This window comes from Ursus americanus, chromosome X (genome assembly GCF_024610735.1).
Source record: "Ursus americanus isolate L20-20 chromosome X, mUrsAme1.1.p, whole genome shotgun sequence".
Lineage (NCBI taxonomy): Eukaryota > Metazoa > Chordata > Mammalia > Carnivora > Ursidae > Ursus > Ursus americanus.
Window position 1 is genome coordinate 39,833,483 of NC_142164.1, and position 24,210 is coordinate 39,857,692.

Consider the following 24,210-nt stretch of genomic DNA (forward strand, 5'->3'; position numbering starts at 1 on the left):
CTCAACGTTATGACTTCGTCATTTTGACATGTAATTTGCAAAGGCAGTGGATTCCCATCCTAGTTTCTGAAAGTGTAGATGTTCAGACTTAGGCCAAATCGTCCATATTGTCGGCTTCTGTTAAATGGGAGCATCTGAAAGATTGTAAAATCGTTCAACAGATCCTCAGCATTGACGTGCTTCTGCTTGCTTTTTCTTTCAGGTTGACAATAAATGCCCTTGCCCAGAAGCTCAATGCTTATTGGAAGGAAAAGACATCGCAAGAAAATTTTGAGACCTCAGCCATAGCCAGGCCAATACCGTGAGTAGTAAATACAGAATATAAAAAGTATTAGGGGTGATATCTATAGAGCAAATGGAAGGGACAAGGGTAAGATGGTGCTTTCGCATAAGGAAGTTTAATTAAAAATAGGAAATCACAGGTACTAATTTCATCATTCTCTAGACCTCTTCATTCTGGTTTAACACTTACGTGGTTTGGCTCGTAAATAGGAAGGGTTTAGGACTGTGAGTTTACCCTACAGGCAGTGTGATATAGCGGAAGATGATGGCCATTTAAATGAGACACTCCTGGGTTGAAAATCTGGATCTGCTTCTTAATAGTTGGGTGAGCTTCGGTAAGTAAGTTACTTCACCTCCGTGAGAATATGAAATTGGATAGCATGACATTTTTAGCTAACATTTTAGCATAACATAATACCTGGCATATAGTAGGTGTTCAGAAATGTTAGCAAACCTCCCTTCTCTTTATTCTTAGTGAACATTGTTGGACCTGTACCAAGGAATTTGAGGGTAGAAGTAGAGAACCCAGCATATCAGGAAAAAGGTAGAATTTATTGAATCTAAGGTGGGGAATTACGTACAGAACTGTGGATCCGGACGACATGCCTCAGTGAGCCAGGGAAGGAGCATAAAACAGAGGCTAGAATGTGTAACAACACATACATGATCAGTTACACCACCATCATGACAGAGTGTTAAAAGTTCATTTTGGGGTTGTCATCTGTGAGGCTTTTTTTTTAATGGAAGTTATCAGGCTAACGTACGATACAAAATTTTGTTTCAAATGCAACAAGATCAGTTGTTGTGCGAATCACTGTCTTAGTCGAAGGATCTCTGGGCATGTCCAGTCTCTGTGGTTTTCAAAGAAATGCCAACTTAGACGAGATGCCTTTTTTTTTTTTTTTGCCTTTCAGATACGCAGTGATTAATGCAATGAAGTGAATGTTCATATATTGCTAGAGTGTGTGTGTGTGTTATAGAATCTCTCTGGAGGCAGAATTGTAATAATTATTATTGTTTATTGAGAACTTATATGCCAGGCCCTGGTCTAAGTTCTTGACATGTAGTGACATTTATTTGACCATTACAACAACCCTATGAGGTAGCAGAATCATATCGTTCCCTCTTTACTAATGTAGACGCTGATGCACGAAGAGCTTAAGTAACTTCCTTAAGATGAAACAGGTAGAAAGTGGTAGATACCAGGTTCAAATGTAGGCAGTCAGTCCCCCCAAATCCAAGTTCGTAGCCATGACACTCTTCTGGGAGGATACAGTGAGGGGAATATGGTGTAACCCCTTCAGCTACCTATGTGTTGCAAGCACAAGCTAAATCCCTCTCCTGGCTGCCTGGATGGAAGGATCTACCATAGTCTGAGGTGACCTGACACAAGGAGTTGCCGTCTCTAACTCTTGTCTCCAAGACAGTAATATTGGCATGCTTCTGCAAGCAGCTCTTCTGTGCATTTCCATGTAAAACCAAAGCCACTATGACCTTTCCTCTCCCTACCACCGCAGCTGAAAGTGCTTTTTGCTGTCTCCGGCTCTAAATAAAACAGTGGCTGTATGGAAGTATATGGACACCAGAGGTCAGGCCTGAGCTTAGAGCTTAGAGGTGACAAGACTGGAGCAGCCTGGAGCTAGGAGACAGGAAGCTGTATATCCAAAACCATGTATGAATTCTCTTTGTTAAAACAGAGTTTTAAACAAGAAGAGGACATTGTCTTTGAGTGGTAGAAATAGGAGTGTCTTTTCTTTTTTATATCTTTCTGTATTTTCCAGTTTTTCTATAAGAAGCTTATATTTTTATAGCTAGGAGAAAAGCCATCATTTAAAAAGATAAGGAAGGGACGCCTGCATGGCTCATTCGGTAAGCGTCTGACTCTTGATTTCAGCTCAGGTCATGATCTCCAGGTCATGAGATCAAGCCCCACATCGGGCTCCACTCTGGGCATGGAGCCTGTGTAAGATTCTCTCCCTCTGCCTCTGCCCCTTCTCCTCCCCACTCCACCCCCTGCTGACGCATGCGTGTGTGTGTGTGTGTGTGTGTGTGCGCGCGCGCACATGCGTGCTCTCTCTCTCTCTCTCAAAAAAAAAGATAAGACCAAAAAAAACAAGAACTAAGACATAACCATATCACTCTATTGAAATGGCTACTAGAAGAGCAGTCTAAATGTAACATAAACGCATCGTGCTCTAGGCTAAATGATATGTTTCTCTAATCGGCCCTCTTTCTGCTTCTTTTCTCCAGCCTTCTCCCTCTAGCCTGCTTTTCACACCTCAGATGCTGACTGCTTCTGTGAGGTACACACTGCCTCTTTCCACAGAGAAACACATGCACTCTGAGGCATAGGTGACTGGGGTCCACTTCCTGGCAGGGATGGGAGTGGTTTGTGTCTCAAGAATAGAACTCTGGAAGGATTTTACCTCAATTTAACCAATTGTTGGACTGGAGCCACCATACCTAGTTAGGAAATTTAATCACATTTATAGGACATTTTTAAGATTAATGTTGGGAATATCAACCTAATAAAATTTTGATTGAAGTATAAACAAAGACTTGAACAGAAAAAAGAGAGGACTAGGGATTCCGCAGGGAAATGGGGGGAGAGTTTATGATGATGATGCTTCCGTGACTCCCACAAGTGCATTTTAAACCTGTCACACAGTTGGATAGAAGCAAATAAAATGATTCTATGGGTTTTATTTCTTGGTAATATTGTTACACATATATATTTATATGTATATAAATTTTTTCCTAGTTACTTAATTTTAGAGTCAAAATTATCCTCTTGCTTGCTTAGAACAAGAGATTCTGGATAAACATTATTTACTTCCATAAATAATGGTAGCTTACCATGTTAATACTTATAACTATTTTTCATATCCATATCTGTTGTAGTTCTATTATTTTATTTGTGAAGTTCAAGATACATATTTTAGATGCCTTGACCATAACATCACAGTTCTAACACATTTCATATATAAAATTTTGTTCTTTCACTTTTAGGGTGTGCCTTTCTGATGTAAGGGCACAGAGCTAGGATATACACAGTCATACTTCTGTTTTCCTTCATTCAGGAAGATTCCCGACCAGACGTGGGTACAGTGTGATGAGTGTCTTAAATGGAGGAAGCTTCCTGGCAAGGTTGATCCGTCTACATTACCTGCAAGATGGTTTTGTTACTATAATTCCCATCCAAAGTACAGGTAAGGTTGGGACTCGGTACTGTGTTAGAGAAAATTCCTGATTTGTCTCTATATCCTAAAACACTTTTAAAAAAAAGATTTTTGGGGGGTGCCTGGGTGGCTCAGTTGTTAAGCGTCTGCCTTTGGCTCAGGGCGTGATCCCAGGGTCCTGGGATTGAGCCCCGCTCAGGCTCCCTGCTCCGCTGCGAGCCTGCTTCTTCCTCTCCCACTCCCCCTGCTTGTGTTCCCTCTCTCACTGGATGTCTCTCTCTCTGTCAAATAAATAAATAAAATCTTTAAAAAGAAAGATTTTTTTGGAGTATAGTTGACATATAACGTTACATTCGTTTCAGATGTCTGACATGAGCATAGGGATTTGACAAGTGTATGTGTTCCGCTGTGCTCCCCATAAGTGTGGCTCCCATCTGTCCCCATGCAACACTATTACAGTACCAATGATCGTATTCCCCTTGCTGTACCTTTTATTCCCAGGACTTAACTCATTCCATAACCAGAACCCTACTCCCTTGCACTCATTTGGCCCACTTAAAACCCTTTATCTCAAGTCGACACTCTGCACCCTGGCATCCGAGCCCCTTGCTAACCGATCCCACCCAACCTGTCCGGCCCTAGTTTTCATTGTAACTTCATACAAATGGTACGCTTTAGGCAGGCCTGTGGCTCCAGTAGCCCCTGCCCGCGCCATGCTTGTTCCCTCCGCATTACTCAGTAGGGTCATTCTACTTGCTTGCGGTGAGTTTCTGCATTCCATCTGCCTATCCACATCCTATCCATCTGGGAAGCGGACGTATTCTTGTGTGAGGCTTCTCCTGGTGACAGTGGTTTATAGTGATTTTATGCTGGGTTCCTGTGGTGGTTAACTCTTGACATTTGTTCACATACTGTTTGGTATTCTTTAGATGGTTTTCGTATGTGTATACTTTGGCTCTTCAAGAGATTGTAAACTATTCGAGAACAAGGGCTTTACATTTCAGGTGGAGTTGATGATTTTCTTCATGTGCTTCCCTTCCTCTGCCTAAATCTATCATAGTACCTGTTGCACATTTAGTGCCATCTGTTCACCTGTCCCTTGTGGCATCTAACATCCAGATACTGCCTGGCATATCGGTGAGCATGCATTTCAATTTAACAAATATTTTCGGTTTGACTCCGTAGTCAACACAGGTTCACAATAATGACTCCGTCTGCTTCACTTCAGCTGTGACTTTCTTAATATTTTTTTCTGTGGGATAAATGCTGATAGAAAAAAAAGGTACTGAAACAGGGTATATATGCATTTTAGGACAAACGTTTGAAATGGAGGAAATTAAGTAAATGAGGTCTAGGTCTGTGATGAGTAAGCATTCCCCCATCATCTCCAGATGTGCCTAAGCCCCTCTCCCTGGACAGTAACTGGGACTGCGGGACTAGAATGTGGGACTGAGTGCTTAGGAGTCTCATTTTTGAAGCCTGGATCTTCTCTCAGTTTACACTTTAATCCAGGAGACATAGCCTATAGCCTCCCAGGACATGCGTCTTTATAAAATGGGTACAACACAAGGTTTCCAGTTATTGCTAATTTTCGTTTATTTGTTCTGGGATTGCTTTTGATCATTGAATACATTTTCTAGTACTCCTTTTAGTGTTTACTCCTAAGATTCTCTTCCTTGGGCTCTACATATAGCAGATGTATTTCCATTTATAGAATTTTCCTTTCTCTCCTCTTTGCCTAGTCTCCACTGTGTTGTTTTTACAACATAAGCTGCTAATCCCTTATTGCTTCCCTCTATCATAGCCTCTGATTTTCTTCTTCAGGCATCATCACTTAGTTTAGGGATTCTCATGCTTCTAGATGGCACCTTGGGAATTACTTTCTTTGTAAACAAGAGGCAAAAGACCCAGGTTCTAGTCTCAGCAGTCATCTCTTTGTATGGAACCTCAGGCAGGTCTCTCTTGTGTTTGAAATCTACCGTGGAAAAATAGAGATTATGCTTCTTGCCATCCACCATCGTAGGAATTTTGTAGCTGTCAAGGACTTTGAATGTCTTGGGGGGAAAGGTGATATGTGCACCAAAAATAATTAAATGATGGTGTGCCTTGAAGTAAGAATTGCTACATGGAGGACGCCTGGGTGGCTCAGTTGTTAAGCGTCTGCCTTTGGCTCAGGTCATGATCCCAGGGTCCTGGGATTGAATCCCGCATCGGGCTCCCTGCTCAGCAGGGGAGTCTGCTTCTCCTTCTGCCTCTGCCCCTCCCACCTGTTCGTGCACATGCTCACACGCTCTCTCTCTCTCTCCCTCCCTCTCAAATAAATAAAATCTTTAAAAAAAAGAATCCTCACATGGCAACATGGCACACGGGTCTTATAATGTGGGTGGAGTCTGCACTCTGTAATGTCAGAGAGTTGTAACCTCTAGGACCTGCCTTGTCATAGTTGTAAGGAAAGTAAAGGGTAAACCCAAAGGGCATGTTTTGTTTCCAAAAGATGATTTCTTCTCTGTACTGCAGGAGATGCTCTGTTCCAGAGGAACAAGAACTCATCGATGAAGACCTGTACTTGAGCAAAGCTAAGAAACAGTTGAGTATACCTACAGTTCTAGATGGTACAGTAGAGGGGCCTGACCCTTCCTAACAGGACAGGGGGAGTTTTGAGAAGAGAGATGATTTTTTTTCTTTCTTGGCTTTGAATGATTTCCCTCTCGCTTCTCCGTTTTCCCATTTCTTTTTTCCTTCTCATCATCTCCTGAGTGTCTAACTCGTGATTGTCTTCTGTCTCTCACCTTCTCCCCCCACCTTTTGATGGGGCATTTGACCTCTCTCTTCAGTGGCAGAGTTTAGGAAGGCACCCTCAGTTACTCAGTGAGGCCCACACCATCTCTAATTCGGAAGGAACATCGTAACCTAAATCTACAGTTGGTAATCCATTTCAGATGGAGAAATTTCATGAGGGAACTAAATAGCACTTTTATCTTCTCCTAGAGATCAAGCCGTTGAGAAGAAGAAGCTGCCAGTGGACAATGAGAACCACCAGGTGAGAGACAGTCTGCCCTCTTTCTTTTCTCACACGAAATTTTCCCCAACAGAGGCCATAGGCTGAAGGAAGCAGCAGTCTTGAAAGCTGCATAGAAATAACAAACCATTTCTTCTGGTGGTCTTTTTTTCCATTGGATCTTTTGATTTTGCCTTGATCTGCTGTTACTGATGTTCAGATCACCAAAAGTAGTGGAGCCAAATCTTTTATTTCCCAGATTTGGATTGCGTACTGATTCTGGACAGTGTGAATGTCATGTTCAGTGTCACGGAATATTCAGGGTTGTGTTCCATCCTCATACAGGCTGCTCCTGTTGAGTGTCTGGTTTTTCCTCAGTCTCCTTTCTTCCAGGATTCAGGGGTAATCCCTTCCTCCTTCCTCTTGGGAAGAAGGGGTGGTTCTCTGTGCCCCTCCCCTATCCCTGCTTTCAGGCTGGCTGGCTTTATAAAGACTCTGCTGTTTTGAATTTTCAGGAGCACTGTCTCTCGGACATGGTTGCCCAGCTCCGGACGCTGAAGGGTGCAATAAGGTTGGCCGTCCTCTCAGGGACACTCCTTTCCTGACAGCCACCATAGCACCCACCCATGTATCTTCCCCACCCAACCTTGCCTTTCTGCATGATTTTCCTCTTGACCCTCTTTCCCAGAGATTTCTGCTAGTAGCATGTTAGATCCATCTCTCCCCCACTCGATCAAGGTAGGTCAGACTGGTGAGGATAGAGGCAATTGAATACTAATTCTTCTTCTGACATCCTGCCGAGACCCAGGCATATGAATACACAGGTTTCGTACCCTCATGTCTTGGCTTAATCGTCTGATCTAGAGATTGGGAGATTTCCTGGGACCGCCCTGTCCTCATTCAGTTTACCTCCCCTTTATACTCCTCCACCTTCATCATTTCTACTCTCTTCCTAAGCTGGCTCTCCCACGAGATCCTAGATGCATGTCTCCGTGTGTGTGCACTGTGAATTTGCGTTAGTCTCTCGCATGCATTTCTCCAGAACCAGCCGTGACACTTGCTGCAAAGCTTATTTCCTCCACCCCTGCCCGCATCCCAGATCTCAGAGGAGTGAACACCCGCCTTAAACTGGGTCACAGGAGAGACTTAGACGGTGACTAGGGGGCCTGGGTGTGTGTTGTGGGTGGGATGACTCTAGGAGCCAATAAGTGAGTTGGAGAGGTCTGTTGGTGCCCAGCCGACAAGGTCATCACTGATCTGGGTTCAGTGGGCTAGTGTACATTACCGCGCACTGTTTGTTTTGTGTAGGAAACCAGTTTCTTTTTATTTGGCCAAGTGTTTTCTCCTAGCATCAGAAGGATTTGAGTCATCCTTTTGGTATTTTGTTTGAAGTTGGGATTTTTATGAACCGCTTCTTTCTTCGCTAGGTATTTGCTAATCCGCTGAAGATCCCTGCTATTCAAGATATGGATGAATTGAACAATAAGACAATTGGATATGAGGGAATGGACAGTCCTAGCCGGCCTCCATCTGTTGGAGAAGAAAGCAGGACACCTTCTCTTCAGCTTAAGCCTCTGGATTCCAGTGTTTTTCAGTTTTCCAGGTGGGTGGAAAACATAGGCTGTCTTTAGTAGTAAGCCTCGGGGTCCGTTTTCCTGTAAAGTAAGTTGGGGTGGTTATCGTGTTCATGTTTCTCCTGAGGCCTGGCATGGACCTCAGATGGAGAAACACGATTTGGGGGTAATAGAATTGTGTGTTGCGTGTACTTGCAATTTTTCAGCATTACAAAAGTGCTATGTCAAGTCTGGCTGGCTGGCTGGCTGGCTGTCTCTCTTTTGAGGTAATCATCTGACAAGTACTCCTTTATGTATTATGTATTCACATTATGCTGGGAACTGTGTTAAGGGAAATAATGGACGTGAAAATTCTTTGGAAAGCATAATGTGCAATCCAAATGTAAGGTAATGTTACATAGACAAGCATTATTTCTTTCCTTAAATTTAGGAATATTGAGGTCCTGTGGGGCCCCATAGGCCTAGCACGTGTTGGCCACATATAAAAGATAACTATTAGGAGTTTGTGCCATTAGGCAAGCCTTCTAGTTCATTGTCTCCTAGAGTCAGTGGTGAGTATGAGTTTAGTTTTGGGCTTCACTTGTCCACCTTCTGGCACCTTGTCGGTATAATTTTGTTAGTCTTTCTAACAGGAAGGAGCGTACCTTTTCTTTTTCTTAAATAACAGGAGTATTTGAAGTGCTGAAAGATATGACTTCCCCTCTACTACCATGAGACTGGAACTCACGACTCCTAATTGTGACTTGCCTTCTCCTCTCTACTATGCTTCTCACTTCTGGCAGGGCCAAACCGTAAGGCAGGTACAGAGTTGCTCTTTAAAAGTAGAAACTTCTGCAGTCATCAATGATGTGACTATTATATCATGGGCTGTGAACTTTTCATTGACCCTCTTCATTTGGGGTATCTTAATATAGTTTAGGATAGAAACAATGGTATACCTAACAGGGGAAAAACAGACGACGACTCCTGGCTTTTCCTGGTGGTACTGATTCTTTGCCTTGGGTCTTGCTTCGTAGGTGGGTCTTTTCAGCTTCTCATGTAGACAAACATCTCCACATGTGTCCAAGTCCCCTATTCTGTGATTCTTCCACAGTTAAGCCCTATAGACATTGGAAGAACCCCACGACCCCCCTGAACATGAACAAAAGGTCCCAAGAGGAAAAGTAAGCTATTTTAGGAGCGACACTAATAACACTCCAAAGGAATAAATGAGACTCGGTATGAGATCACCTAGAACAGTGTCTTGGGAGCTAGGAGACACTCAGTAACTGGTGTGAAGTGGGAGTCCTGTGGCAGGAGCTGTTTCGAAGATTGTACTGTGCAGCAGAATATAGTCCAGTCAGTCTCAGGGCCTTGAGTCTAATTTGACTCTGTTCCCATCCACAGTTTTCCAACTTCCATTGTAGGTGGGGAGGGATGCTGTGTGTTTTTGAAGCACATTGTTGCCTCTCTACCCCGGATCTCCTTGAGGTGGCCACGCATCCAAATTGCCATTGGCATTTCAAAGTGTCGTAGCTCTTGAAGGCTATCCTTTCCCTGCTGTGGCCACTCTTTTGCTTTCTCTTCGGTGTTTCTTTTGTTACCCTAGCGTGGTTTCTGGTCCCCTGAAGGAGACTACAGATGCTGATGTGTGTGTGTGTGTGTGTGTGTGTGTGTGTGTGTGTGTGTGTGTGTATTTGATGAGTGCAGTACGGCAGTTCAGCCATTGGGTGGCAGACTTTGTCAGGCTTTAATGGGATTTCTGCAGGAATTATTTACGGAACCGGCCACATCCAGATTTGGGTTTTGGCTATAGAGGACAGGTAAAGTGCGTCATTCATGTGTAATTGTAATTTGAGAATAATATTCTTCCAAGGGAAAGAGATGACGTGCTCATTGATGTTGCTACTGTCATGTTTTATGGAGGGTCAGTAAGCTGAGGATGTCATTCTAAGCTACATGGATAAGGGGATTCAGATTGAGTGCAAAGAGTCTGCCTTTTTATAGGGAGAAATGAAGGTACACAAGAGTTTGGTAAAATATACAGGGTCTTCTTGGTAAAACAATGTTAATGAAATAATAGGTTTAGTCAGGAGTTACAAAGGTCTCCTTTGTTATAATCAAAACCTGAAGCGGATAAGGGTCCTTGGGTCATGTAGTACAGCTTTCCAACTCTAGATAAAATAAAGCCCACACTCCCCAAGAGAGTTTTCTAGAAGTTTAAGCAGGGTAAGTTATATGACCTAGCAGGGGCCCCCAAAGGGTCATTGGAGATAGCTTTGTGAGTTTCACAAACTAGCCAAGGGGATGGGAGGACTCGCAGTGAGGAATACGGTCAGCCAGGATGCAAGCAGGCGTAATCGTGTAGCTTATTTCTGTTAAAGGAAATCGTGTTTTTGTTCATTCATTCTGCACATATTTGAGTACTTGCTGTATGAAAGGCAATGTTATTTATTTTTTTTTAATAATGATTTTTTATTATATTATGTTAGTCACCATACAGTACATCCCCGGTTTTCGATGTAAGGCTCGATGATTCATTAGTTGTGTATAACACCCAGTGCACCATGCAATACGTGCCCTCCTTACTACCCATCACCGGTCTATCCCATTCCCCCACCCCCCTCCCCTCTGTAGCCCTCAGTTTGTTTCTCATAGTCCATAGTCTCTCATGTTTCATTCCCCCTTCTGATGACCCCCCCTTTCTTTATCCCTTTCTTCCCCTACTGATCATTCTAGTTCTTATGTTCCATAGATGAGAGAAATCATATGATAGTTGTCTTTCTCTGCTTGACTTATTTCACTAAGCATTATCTCCTCCAGTGCCATCCATGTTGTAGCAAATGTTGAGAACTCATTCTTTCTGATTGCTGAGTAATATTCCATTGTATATATGGACCACAACTTCTTAATCCAGTCATCTGTTGCAGGGCATCTCGGCTCCTTCCACGATTTAGCTATTGTGGACATTGCTGCTATGAACATTGGGGTGCATATGGCCTGAAAGGCAATGTTCTAAGGCAGTGATGGAACCAAAACCGAAGGAGCTTATGGCAGTCAAAGTTCTATATGCAAGTGTCCCCAATACGTGCTAGCTTTCACATGTGTGGTTACAAACTAAAGGTCCAGAGCATCCAGTGGCATATGGACAAAGGAGAGAATCAGTATTTAGATGTTTAGAGAGCTCTTGAGTAAACTGTATGTCAAAGGCTAATGATATTTAAAAAGATAACAAAAAGGGACCATCCAAATTACACTGTAATAGTTGAAGGAGAGGAAGACAGACATTCTAATGTGTTTAAAGGAATATTTGAAAACAACAAACACAAGGTAGAAACAGAAGAACAATTTTATAAGTGAGTAAGATAGATTCAGCAGCCAGTATTAACATTTTAATGAGAGAGATTTCCAGAATGGAGAAATGAAGAATGTGATGGACTCTTTCACCAACAAATAACCATTTAACTGGAAAATATTATTAGACGAAACAAAACAAGCATTTGAAGTTCCTGAAAATTGTCCTAGATGCATACAGCAAATAAACATTCATTCAAGAAAATCTATGAAATTTCAGAGACAACCGCAAGAGTCTTCAGCGTTTAGCTTGCTCCCATCCCCCTCCAAGCTGTATTTTACAAAAACTTCTCAGGGAGTTCCAGTCCAGGTGGTTGTGGTCAAGAAGCTGCAGCCTCCCTCTTTCCCTAGCTCCCAGTCTAGAGCTGTGGTTTCACCTGGGTCGGACAGGCCTCTGACATTTCTCGTGTGCCCTAGTTCTGTCTTGCAAAAGCGCTGCTCCAGGCCCACCTGGAGGACTAGGCCTCTCTCCCCCACCCAACCCTCCACTCAGGGTGGAAGCACTCCCCGAAGGACAGAGTGCTGACCGTCCTGGACTCCCATTGCTCCAGCCACAGCTTGCTTACAGGCCAGAGGTTCATGCCTGAAGGAGCAAGCCCAGAAAAACACCCGGCAGCCACATTCATAAAAAAAATTTTCTTTCTTTTATGCCACGTTTGCACGGTGGCACCGAGGTCCTGCTCAGGGCAAGAGGCCTTAAAGATGAAGAACTCCTTCGCTCTACCGGAAGGAGCTGACTTTTACGTGGAACCAGATCGTGGAGAATTCCATTCATAAAAGCATTGTCAAAAATAATGGAAATCTTGGTGCGCAGTAATTAAGAGGGCACTCATAGCTCCATGATACACGTTACAACAAGTGACATGGCTGAGCAGCCAGAAGTTTGGTAACAGAGAGAACCAAGGAAAAAGACGGTTGAAAAAAACTGTCTCCCGGGGGGGCGCCTGGGTGGCTCAGTCGTTAAGCGTCTGCCTTTGGCTCAGGGCGTGATCCCGGCGTTCTGGGATCGAGCCCCGCATCAGACTCCTCCGCTGGGAGCCTGCTTCTTCCTCTCCCACTCCCCCTGCTTGTGTTCCCTCTCTTGCTGGCTGTCTCTATCTCTGTCAAATAAATAAATAAAATCTTTATTAAAAAAAAATCTCTCTCCTGGGATCACAGTCAGCCCTGGGATTAGGAAGGCTGTGCGGAAGCACAAGGCTCCATTTACTGAGGAGCAGTCAGACTGGGATGTGGGGTGGACTTTAAAGCAGTCCTCAAGCCTCACACAGATCAAACAACAAAAGGACAGGGCCCTCACTGGTACTAGGGGCTTAAGCACAGCCTCTGACTAACCACTGGCTGATTAATAAGCTTTTCTGACCCAGGGGCAATTCCTAGGAAACCAGGCTTAAAAATAAATCACACATGTCCTGGTAGACTGGAAGGCTGCGTGTGTGCTCAAAGTTGTGCCCTCTCAGAGGTGATTAGAGAGGGAAAATCCCGGTCGCTACTACCTGGCCGAATGTGGGGCCGAAACAGAGTCCTCGAACTGTGGTAGCAGCCTCCAAGCCACACGTACATCCAATGGGAAAGGGTAAAAATCGAATTGGCTGAGGGGGCTTAAGTACAAAGTAGCCTTTGCTGACCCAGGGGTGACTCCTAGGTTGCCAGGTGTAAGAGAGAAAAACCAAGAAGAAATCTATTTCCTCTACAGTATACAGCCCCTGATAGTCCTGCTCAGATTTCTTCAGCCAAGTCACTAAGTAAACAACCAAGCAAAAGACGACATCAACCACTCAGGGAGACGGGAGCAGTATCCAGAGTTGCTGTACCGCGTCACCTAAAATATGCAACTGTCAGTTCGCCTGGCTGGCTCAGTTGGTGGAGCGTGCAACTCTTGATCTCGCGGCTGTCAGTTCGAGCCCTACGTTGGCTATAGAGATTACTTTAAAATAAAAAAAAACCTTAAAAAATGAAAATAGCCAGTTGTCGGCTGAAAATTATGAGACATGCAAAGAAACAGGAAAGCGTGACCTGTACATAGGGAAAAAAAGAAGCGGATAATAGAAACTTGCTCTTGAAGAGACCCAGATGTTGGATTAGCAGACAAAGACTTCAAGGCAGCCATTATAAGGAAGGGATAACTGGGTGATGGGCATTAAGGAGGACACTTGATGGAATGAGCACTGGGTGTTATTTGCAACTGATAAATCACTAAATTCTACCTCTGAAACTACAACCAACCAACCAACCAACCAACCAACCAAAACAGTGGAGACTAGTGGGCAGTTGGGTCACAGGTTCAAGGTAGTGGAAGAAGAAAGAGTGTCAAGCAAGAATCTTAAATCCAGTAAAACTATCTTAAGAAAATGAAGGTGAAATAATACATTTTCCAGATAAAAAGCAGATGGAATTTGTTTCTAGCTAAGCTCCTTTCAAGAAATACTAAAGGGAGTCCTTTAGGCTGAAAGCAAGTGATACCAGATAAAATCAAATGCAAATTCACATGAAAAAACAAGAGTACTGGCAATGGTAACTAATTCATTATAAAAGACAATATAATGGCATTTTTTTCCTGTTTCTATTCGTTTTTTAAAAGATTTTATTTGAGAGAGAAAGAATGGGGGGAGGGGCAGAGGGAGGAGCAGACTTCCTGCTGAGCAGAGAGCCCCGATATGGGGCTCCATCCCAGGACCCCAGGATCGTGACCTGAGCCGAAGGCAGACGCTTAATTGACTGAGACACCCAGGCGCCCCTCCTGTTTCTATTCTTAACTAAGTTAATTTAAATAATTTCATAAAACAGTATGTATATATTTGTATATAATTTTACATGTGTTTATAACTTCATTGTTGGGCTCATCCACAGATGTAAAATGTTTGACAGCAACAACACAAAGGAAGTGAGCGGAAGCAAAGCAGTACTGGAGTGAGGAGATAATACTGTAGTACGAAAGGAAGAAAATTTTAAATGGAAAAATAAGATTGATTTAGCAGACTCTATAAGCATTATAAATATGGAATTGCTCTGCTTCTCTGTTTTCTCAAAAGACATAACATTACATAGAGTAATAATTATAGCAGTGTGTTGTTAGATTTGTAAATGTTAAACCAGAAAATAGCCGTATAATATGAAAAGAGGAACAGTAGAAGAAGAAAGGCACAAAGAAGGCATGGCACGTATAGAACACAGCAAGCTAAATAGCAGGTGTAAATGCTGTCATCTCAATAATAACATTAAATATGACTAGTTCAAACTATCCAATCACAAAATACCAGACTGGATTTTTAAAAATATCCAAATATACAGGAGATACGCTTTAGATTGAGAGATACAAGTAGGTTGAAAAGTGGAAGCAGATACACCATGCAAACAGCAGCCATAAGAGAGCTGGAGTGCTTAGCTAACATCAGACAAAACAGACTTTCAACAAAAAATGTTACTAGATATTACGAGGGACGTTTCATAATGACAGGGTTCATCAGGAAGATGTAATAATTATACCTATATGTGGACCTAACAACAGAACCCCCCAGATATATGAAGGAAAAGCAGACAGACTGGAAGGGAGAAATAGATACCAATAATACTTGAAGACTTCAATGGCCCACCTTCCATTATGGGTAGAAGATCAGCAAGGAAACAGAAGAGTTGAAGAATGCCATAAGCCAACTGGACCTGACAGAAATGTATAGAACACTTTATATTCTTCTCAAGGGCACGTGGAATATTCTCCAGGATAGACCATATGTTAGACCAGAAAACAAGCCTCAATAAAGTGAAAGGACTGATAGCATACAAAGGATGTAGTCCAATCCCAATGGACTTAAAGTAGAAGTCAACCACAGAAGGAAATTTGGGAAATTCACAAATATGTGGAAATTAACAAAATAAAAAGCTTTTGCATAGTGAAGGAGACCATCAACAGAAAGACAAAGCAGCCTACTGAAGGGGAGAAGATATTTGCAAATTATATATCTAATAAGGGGTTAATATCCAAAATAAAGAGAGAACTTAACACATCAAAAAAACCCACAAAAAATTTGGTTAAAAAATGGGCAAAGGGCCTGAACAGACATTTCTCAAGAAGACATACGAATGGCCAACAGACAGATGAAAAGATGGTCAACATCACTTATCATCTGGAAAAGGCAAATCAAAACCGCGGTGAGCTGTCACCGCATACGTGCCAGAATGGCCAAAATCAACAACACAAGAAACTGCAGGTGTTGGTGAGAATGTGGAGAAAGGGGAAGTCTCTTGCACTGTTGGTGGGAATGCAAACTGGTGCAGCCACTCTGGAAAACAGTAAGGAGCTTCCTTAAAAAATTAAAAATAGAGCTACCCTATGACCCAGTAATTCCACTGCTGGTATTTACCCAAAGAAAACGAAAACACTAATTTGAATAGGTCATATGCAGCCCTAGGTTTATTGTAGCATTATTTACAATAGCCAAGATATGGAAGCAGCCCAGGTGTCCATTGATAGATGAATAGATAAAGAAGATGTGTATACACACACACACACACACACACACACACACACACAGAGTGGAATATTACTCTGCCATAAAAAGAATGCGATCTTGCCGTTTGCAACACTAGAGGGTATAATGCTAAGTGAAATAAGTCAGATAAAAAAAAAAGACAAATACCGTGTTATTTCGCTCATGTGAAATTTAAGAAACAAAGAACAAACAAGAGGCAAGGGGGGAAAAAAGAATCAAATGAAAAAACGGACTCTTAAATACAGAGAACAAACTGGGGGTTGCCGGAGGGGAGCGGGGGGATGGGTGAAATAGATAAAGGGGATTAAGAGTACACTTACCATGATGGGCGCTGAGTACTGTATGGAGTGTTGAATCGCTATATTGTACACCTGAAGCTAATATAACACTGTATGTTAACCATACTTCAAATAAATAGCCACCAAAAAATTTAAGAAAACAGTAAAATGATTCCATTTATAGTAGCTTCAAAAATAAAAGTCTTTAGGAATAAATTTAACAGAAGTGCAAGTAAGCCTTGTAAACTGAAAATTATAAAATATTGCTGAATGAGATTAAAGAAGACCTGAATAAATGGAAAGACATGTCGTGTTTATGGATCAGAAGATAAAATGTTAAGATGACAATATTCCCCAAATGGAGCTACAGATTCGATGCATTCCCCTCTCAGAATACCAGCCGGCTCCGCTGCAGGCAGACAATTGAGGAGGATGACAAAAAGAAGAAAGAAAATGAGAAGGTGGGGTGCCTGGGTGGCTCATTTGTTGAAGCGACTGCCTTCGGCCCAGGTCATGATCCTGGGGTCCCAGGATCAAGCCCCGCATCAGGCTCCCTGCTCATAGGGGTGTCTGCCTCTCCCTCTGCAACTTCCCTTCCTTGTGCTCTCTCTCTTACTCTCTCTCTCAAATAAATAAATAAAATCCTAAAAAAAAAAAAGAAAGAAAATGAGAAGAAACTAGCTATGTAGTTGGAAAAGAATTCCTGGTGTATAAACCCGAAATTAGTCCTTTCTAAATGAGTGAATACAGGTCTGGAATAACAATCAATCCCTAAAGGGAAGAACCAGACCTTTACTTACAGAACTAGTAAGTACTTCTAGAATCACTAAGTAAAATCCACTTCTTTTTCTCTCAATCACGAAACAGTTTCTTTTGAATTTCCTCTTATGTGCAAAGTTTTGTCCCTTCCTTCCCATCCAGCACAGTTAGTTAAGCTCTCTTCTGTTAAGGAGCATGTCCTTCAGTACTTTAGTAGGGAACTTACAAGACACACGCGCGCGCGTGGACACACACACACACACACACAATACGTAAAGTGCGATACGTATTATAACTGCGTGCTAAGGTGCTATAGGAATTCAGAAGTAGCATTTGAGCCAGTCTTAGACATGTGAGAAGGGCATGCCAGTCAAAAGAAGCAGCGTGAGAAATCATGGGCATTTCTTTCAACTGGTGTTTTTGAAGGGAAGTAATGAGAGAGAAAGCTAGGGCCAAGTGATGTCCCAGCCCTGCCCCTGACTAGCTGCATGACCTTGAGAAAGTTAACTGCTCTCGGGCTGAGCATCCTCTTTTACAAGTGCAGATAAACACACCACTTACGTCAGGGTTGTTGGGAAGACGGAATGAGACCGTACACAGTAAGCACTTACCACACCGTCTGGCACAGAGTAAGTGCTCAATAAACATTTCTTACGTTTTGGGATGGAATGCCAACCTAAGACATTTGAGCTTTTATGTTATGGAGAGCAATAAATAAAGATTTCAATTAAGGGTGTAACATAATCAGGGCAACACCTTAGGAAGATTGTTAACTTGGCAGCAGGTGGTCTGGAGGTGAGAGAAGGGGCAACTGGGGGCAGCCATTGCAAGAGCTCAGGAGAGGGAACATGAGCTCGAACCTGAGTATTGATAGTAGTAGAACTATATAAAATTACTGAGAGTTTGCTGGTGTCATAACACAAATTGGACGTAGGAGAGGGAACAGGTTTGACCTTGACAACGGAAGGCCAGTTTTCTGCATCCTGAGACACCAGTGGGACAGGCAGGAAGGAACACGTGCTGGGCAATGGGAAATTCAGTACTAGAGATCAGGACTGGGAGAATGACCAGAGGGTATAACCAAAAAGGCGTATGAGATTACCAAAGAAAAGAAATAAGGGAGAGAAATAAGGACAGAACCCTTGGAGGTGGGAAAACGAAGAGAAGGCAGATCATTTGACTGTAATTCCCTTTCATAAAACGTTGGTGTTGCTATGTGGTATCACATACCCTTCCTTCATACCTCCAAACTGTCTTCCTACATACCACAGCTAAACGGACCCTCTGCACTGGCCCTTTACGCATGTTCTAGATGAATGCATTCGTTCTCACATTGCCCCTAAATACTTTTGCTTTCCCCCTAAGGTTGATACAGCAAGACCTATTAAGATGCAGACCATCTTTCTGGGTAAACACTAGTTTCGAAGAACTTTCAGGGTGCTGTGAGAAGCTAAGGTTTGAGATGTCTTACAGATGTTCTCAGAACTTGCAGAGAAAAGTGGGCGGCCTTGAAATACTGTGAGGTGGCTGAGAGATAACATGCCTGACTCTCATTGAAAATTTGAAATTTGGTTTTTACCTTGAGATTTCTGGGTTTTCTGCAGGGAGAACTAAATAGTGATAGGGGTAAAAATGAGTGGGGCAGGGGCAAGATTTTAAATTGCCTGTGGATTTCATGGGCACCAGTCATTTCATTAGTTCCTTCAACACTCAGTGTGTATAGCAGCCAGAAATGGAAGGCGATTTGTGATTACTCTCCTGCACTTTCCTGAAGAAATGAGGGAGTGCCTATTTGCCCTGACACAGGGGAGTTCTTCTGCCCTAAGAGGGAAGTGACTTGAATTGGCTGATTCCACTTTTGACTAGGGCCCTGTGTTTTAATTAACTTTTACAAGTGAATAATGGGCAATAGCCACAATCCAGTTGGCTGGCAAAGGAACTGCATAGTGTTCTGTTGCAATATAAAAAATGTGCCTAAGTCTTTGATACTGGGAGGTTTTTGTGACACTTTAAAATTAACAAGCTGGCTCAGCTTTCCTCCGCATACTCTACTAGGCTTTTTATGACCTTTTTTTCCATTCTCGTGTTAGGGGATTTTGCGTGTGTGTGTGTGTGTGTGTGTGTGTGTGTGTGTGTGTGTGTGTGTGTTTTGCTGCCTTTCCTTGCATTTTGGAATGTGTGTGTGTGTGTGTGTGTGTGTTTTGCTGCCTTTCCTTGCATTTTGGAATGTGTGTGTGTGTGTGTGTGTGTGTGTGTGTGTGTTTTGCTGCCTTTCCTTGCATTTTGGAAACTTCCAAGTCAGGCTGGTTTCAATCCTATTTTCAGAATTCTTGCCAAGAACAACTGGGTCTTGTTATATCCAGACACTGACTCTCATATCTTTTGATTTCATCTCTCCATTCAGACTGGTTGCTGTCTCAGCAAGGTGCATGAGTGAAGGGTTTGGAGTTTGGGGTAGAGTTGTATTTTCCTGACCCGTGGATCTATGGATAAAATGATCTGTGGATAACAGCTAGAGTCAGTTTTAACGTGGGAAGTTTGGAGAGCGGCTCCGTAGGATAAGAATATACCTAGCTTGTATTTTGACAGCTTAACATTTAATTCCCTCTTCTTCTTGCAGTAAATACAAATGGATCCTGGGAGAGGAGCCGGTGGAGAAACGAAGAAGGCTCCAGAATGAGATGACAACACCTCCTCTAGACTATTCCATGCCTGGCCCTTACAGAAGGGTTGAGGCAGCTGTCGCCTACCCAGAAGGGGAGAACAGCCACGATAAATCCAGTTCTGAGAGAAGCACACCACCGTACCTTTCTCCAGAATACCCAGACGCAAGCAAGAATACCAGTCAGAGTAGGGAGGTGTCAGTCCTGTATTCAGGGGCCCAAGACCAACACCAGGGGTCCCTGCTCCCTGAAGAATTAGAAGACCAGATGCCAAGATTGGTAGCAGAAGAATCGAACAGAGGCAGCACAAACGTAAACAAGGAGGAAGTAAACAAGGGACCTTTTGTAGCTGTTGTCGGTGTTGCGAAAGGCGTTAGAGATTCAGGGGCTCCCATTCAGCTGATCCCTTTTAACAGAGAGGAGCTGGCCGAGAGGAGAAAAATGGTGGAATCCTGGAGCCCGATGCCTTATCCCTCCATGGCCTCTGCTCCCAGCCCGGCCACGGCCGCTGGGGAGAAGGGCCGAGGTTATGAGGAGAGCGGAGGTCGCAGTTCGCCAAAGACGAAGAACCAAAGAGAGCTGGAAGAACTGAAAAGAACCACAGAAAAACTGGAACGTGTTTTGGCTGAGCGGAACTTGTTCCAGCAAAAGGTTAGGGCAACACCTTCCCACTAGGAGTAAGAGATCCTTTTTAACCACGAGACCAGAGAGTCGCGGCTCTCGACGATTTCCTGTTCTGAGGCCTTTACACAACAGAAGCCATGGACTCATTCTGTGCGGTGTCTCAGATTGAATGAACCCGAGTGGGCTTCCCGCCCCGATTTGGGGCTCGAGAAGGCCCCTAAGTGGAACATGTATGGAGGAACCGCAGAGTGAATGTATTAGGGACACGCTTTGGCGCGCTCCTAGCATGTGGGGGTCACTGAATTTCTGTTTCTTGGACTGCAGGTGGAGGAGCTGGAACAGGAGAGGAATCACTGGCATTCTGAATTCAAGAAAGTCCAGAGCGAATTGGTGACCTACACCACCCAGGAGACGGAAGGCTTGTATTGGAGCAAGAAACACATGGGCTATCGCCAAGCCGAATTCCAGATTCTGAAAGCTGAGCTGGAGAGAACCAAGGAAGAAAAGCAGGAGCTCAAAGAGAAACTGAAGGAGACAGAGACGCACCTGGAAGTGCTGCAGAAGGCTCAGGTCTCCTACCGGACCCCAGAGGGAGATGACCTAGAAAGGTTAATTACTAGGGTTTAGTTATCAGCTTGTGAGTGCTAATGGGAAGCATCCCTTAGGACCTCCAGTTACTGGCCGTAGCTAAGGGAGGAAGCCTTAATTAATTTGTAGGCCACCAAGGAGCGAGGACTTGCTTAGAGAGCTGCAGTCAGTCTCCCTGTGCTCGGTGGCACCGTGCTTGCTTCTTTCTGTCTAGCTAATGGACACACCAGTGTTGAGAGATGTAGGCCCGTTTTTAAGGAGCTTCGTTTTGTTCTGTTGGCTAATGACTTCGTGTCATCTCTTCTGCCCCCTCACTCCATCATACAGGGCTTTGGCAAAGCTTACGCGGCTACGTATCCACGTCAGCTATCTCCTTACTTCTGTCCTCCCTCACTTGGAGCTTCGTGAGATCGGGTTTGACTCAGAGCAAGTGGATGGGATCCTGTATACGGTGCTGGAGGCAAATCACATACTGGATTGAGCACCGGACTATATACTCTATATACCCTTCCGTACCCTGCCCTACTCTTCTCTTCTCTTCTCTTCTCTTCTCTTCTCTTCTCTTCTCTTCTCTTCTCTTCTCTTCTCTTCTCTTCTCTTCTCTTCTCTTCTTTCTCTTCTCTTCTCTTCTTCTCTCCCCCTTCTTCTTACTCCCTCCCTCTCCCCCCTCCTTCCCCCTCTCCCCTTCTCTCCTCCCTCTCCTCCTTCTGTCTCTCTCTCTCTCTCTCTCTCTCTCTCTCACACCTTCATGCCTTATATAGAGAATCTTTGAGTAAATCCTGGCTCTCACTCTGTCTGCTTCTTACTCAGTTTTGGTGTGGAGAAGGAGGCTAGTTAACAGGCTTTCAGGAGTTCCAGGAACAGAAAAGCAATAGTCACCAAGCCAGGTGACCTGAAAGCTTTAATTTCCATGATGTAGTCACTTGGCCTGTTTTATATCCTTTCTGAAATGGTTTGTATTCATTTAGGTTAAATCAGTTGGCAAGTACTGGGTCCAATGTAGTGGGTGTTGGGGATAAATTAAGGAGTCTAATTCATGGTTGCAGCCTTCGAGGATCTAACAACCTAGTTTGGGAAGTGCAGGATACACACACCAAGTTAACGAACTGGTACAAGTGAGTGGTACAAACATGATAGACAAGTTCTGGGGGAGGAAGTTGAAGGAAGGCATCACATCAGAAATGGGACCTAAATTAACATTTGTTTAAAGAACGAGCAGGACCACACTGTCAACAATGGCAACAATGGTGGTTCCTTAGGGGATAGGACTATGGTTGATATTTTTTTCTTCTCGCTATCTTCCTGCCTTTTTCAAATTTTCTATAATAAATCTGTTATTCTTCTTACATTGGAAAAAATAAATTGTTTTAAAAAAGAATGAGTAGGTTTGAATTTAGATATCAGATGAGAGACTCTGTTGAACATATAAGGTAATTTTATATTTACAGTTCATGTTATATTTAGCATCACCTCTGGAAGAATAGCTTGAACAAAAGCGTGGAAAAAGCTGGAATGTGAAAAAGATGTTTGGTAGAAGTGATGGGTTAATGTAAACAGAACTAAGGTTAAATCATGACCCGTCTGCTCACCCTCACATGGTATTTGCACATCAGGAAGGAATTCTTGAAAAAAAGAAATCTGCAGGGCTCAACTTCAAAAAATATGTGCCACCAAACTGGGATTTCAGGAAGTGGGGGAGCTCGTTGAGAGCAGGGAGATCGATATATCGATTTGATATCCCTCGGAATTTACCACCTACCTACTCCTCAGGCTAGTGCTGAGTAAGGGGTTGGTCTCATATTATCAGAAATAGTAACACCTATACTTTTGTAAAAGTTGACATTTTGTTGATCCATTGCTTTATTGTATTTATATAGCACCTACTCTCCAAAGAGTTCAAGGTACTCTTCACAAGACACTGAACAATGAACACATAAAAATACGCCAGCAGTGACAAAGAATACAGGAGAAAAAATCACAGGGAATGGGGGAGGGATCAAGCAATCGCAATAGGATTAGGTAGTGCAGAGGAATGTTCTGGATGTTGTTCTGTTTTCCCCTGCAGAGGTACTTGGGAAGACTCTCCCAAGCTTAGTTTACCTCCTTGGAGAGGAGGCGGGGTGCAGGTGCTCCCTTGAGGCTGGGAGGACTGGGGGAGGCCTGAGCCAGGTTCAGCATCAGAGTGTGTGCTGACAGTTACCCCGGCCCCCCGGCCCTCACCGCACCGCGCCTCTAGCCTTCAGCCTGGTTAGTTTGTATGCCGGACATTTGGACTATGATATTGAAGATCCCCACTGTCTAAGTAAATATAAATATTACTGAGAAGCGGGGTGGGGGGAGCGTGTTTTCAGCTATCCTCTCAATGATACTTATTCTTCGGAGGCGGGGCCGTGAAAAGCTGGGACTTGGCACAGATGCGGACAGTATGGATGGAAGGTGGTGTCGGAAAAAAATTTGGAGCATTGAAGGTTCAGCCTGTGGGGGAGAGAGTGAGCATGTGTTGAGTGTGTGTGTGTGCGCATGCTCATGTTGGGTGAGTGAGGGGCAAAGTAGGAAAGAATAGGGGCAATTGGGCTTTAAGAAGAAAAAGGTCAGAAAAGAAAAAAGTTGGAAAACTGTAACTCCTCTTTGCTAGTGCTTACTCTCCGCCCATTCCTTAGGCCCAACCGCTTAGTGCTGCTTCCAGCAACAGTTAGGTGTGTGAGTCCCTCTCCTGCGAAGCCAGAGCGACCTCTTTGTTACCTATTTGCAGTGAAACCACACCTGTTTGAGGCCCCTTTAGCCAATGTTAAAAGCCACGGTGGAGAGATTCAAAAGTGTCCCCCAGCCTCACCAGAGCTTATGTAGTGTGGAGGCAAAAGACACTGGGAAGAAAAAAGTGGGTGCTTCCTCCTGGCTGTCCTGTTAACAGAATCGTAACTGTCCTTTCAAATGTCCCTCCTATTTACCCTTGAGCTTTTCATTTCCGCAGTCAACATTTAGGCCCTTATTCTCTCATGCCTGGAAAATTGAACTCGGCTCTTAACAGGCCCCCCCTCCCTCCCTTTCTCACTCCTTCCATCCACTCTAGTCACTGTCACGAAATTGCTTTGAATGGCCTCCTCAGGTTACGGCTCTGCTCAAAGACGCCCTAGTGCTCCCAATTGTCGAGCCAGCGCAGTACAGAGCCCCCCACCCCACCCCCGACCCCGCCATGGCTGTCCCTGTGCCCTCCAGTCTCCTAACATTCCAAACACAGTCCTCATTCCATTCACGCTGAACTGTGTCTCGGGTTCCGAACCTGCCTGGAGATTTTCTCCTCCACCTTTGCTATTCCGTTCCCTTTACCTGGAACGTTCTCCCTCATCATCTTTCTTTTGGCTCAAATGTCAACCTTTTCTTCCCCCCAAACTCCCCCAATTAACCCAGTCAGGCATAATGTTTTCTTTGAACATGTAAGTTTTGT

General features: G+C 43.7%; 1 protein-coding gene across 2 annotated transcripts in view; it reads left to right on the top strand.

Annotated features, from left to right (window-relative positions):
* The window catches only part of MORC4 (MORC family CW-type zinc finger 4), a 51,952-nt gene extending 29,809 nt beyond the window's left edge, over window positions 1–22,143 (top strand). Inside the window, exons 10-17 of one of the 2 annotated variants that reach the window (XM_045787459.2) lie at window positions 203–301; window positions 3,363–3,491; window positions 5,979–6,047; window positions 6,450–6,501; window positions 7,887–8,062; window positions 19,511–20,204; window positions 20,502–20,785; window positions 21,093–22,143. In XM_045787459.2, the coding sequence (XP_045643415.2) occupies window positions 203–301; window positions 3,363–3,491; window positions 5,979–6,047; window positions 6,450–6,501; window positions 7,887–8,062; window positions 19,511–20,204; window positions 20,502–20,785; window positions 21,093–21,246 (1,657 nt within the window). In that variant the 3' untranslated portion in view covers window positions 21,247–22,143. The remainder of the gene's footprint in view (window positions 1–202; window positions 302–3,362; window positions 3,492–5,978; window positions 6,048–6,449; window positions 6,502–7,886; window positions 8,063–19,510; window positions 20,205–20,501; window positions 20,786–21,092) is intronic. The other variant, XM_045787460.2, reaches the window with a different exon arrangement.
* Window positions 22,144–24,210: the final 2,067 nt, after the last annotated feature.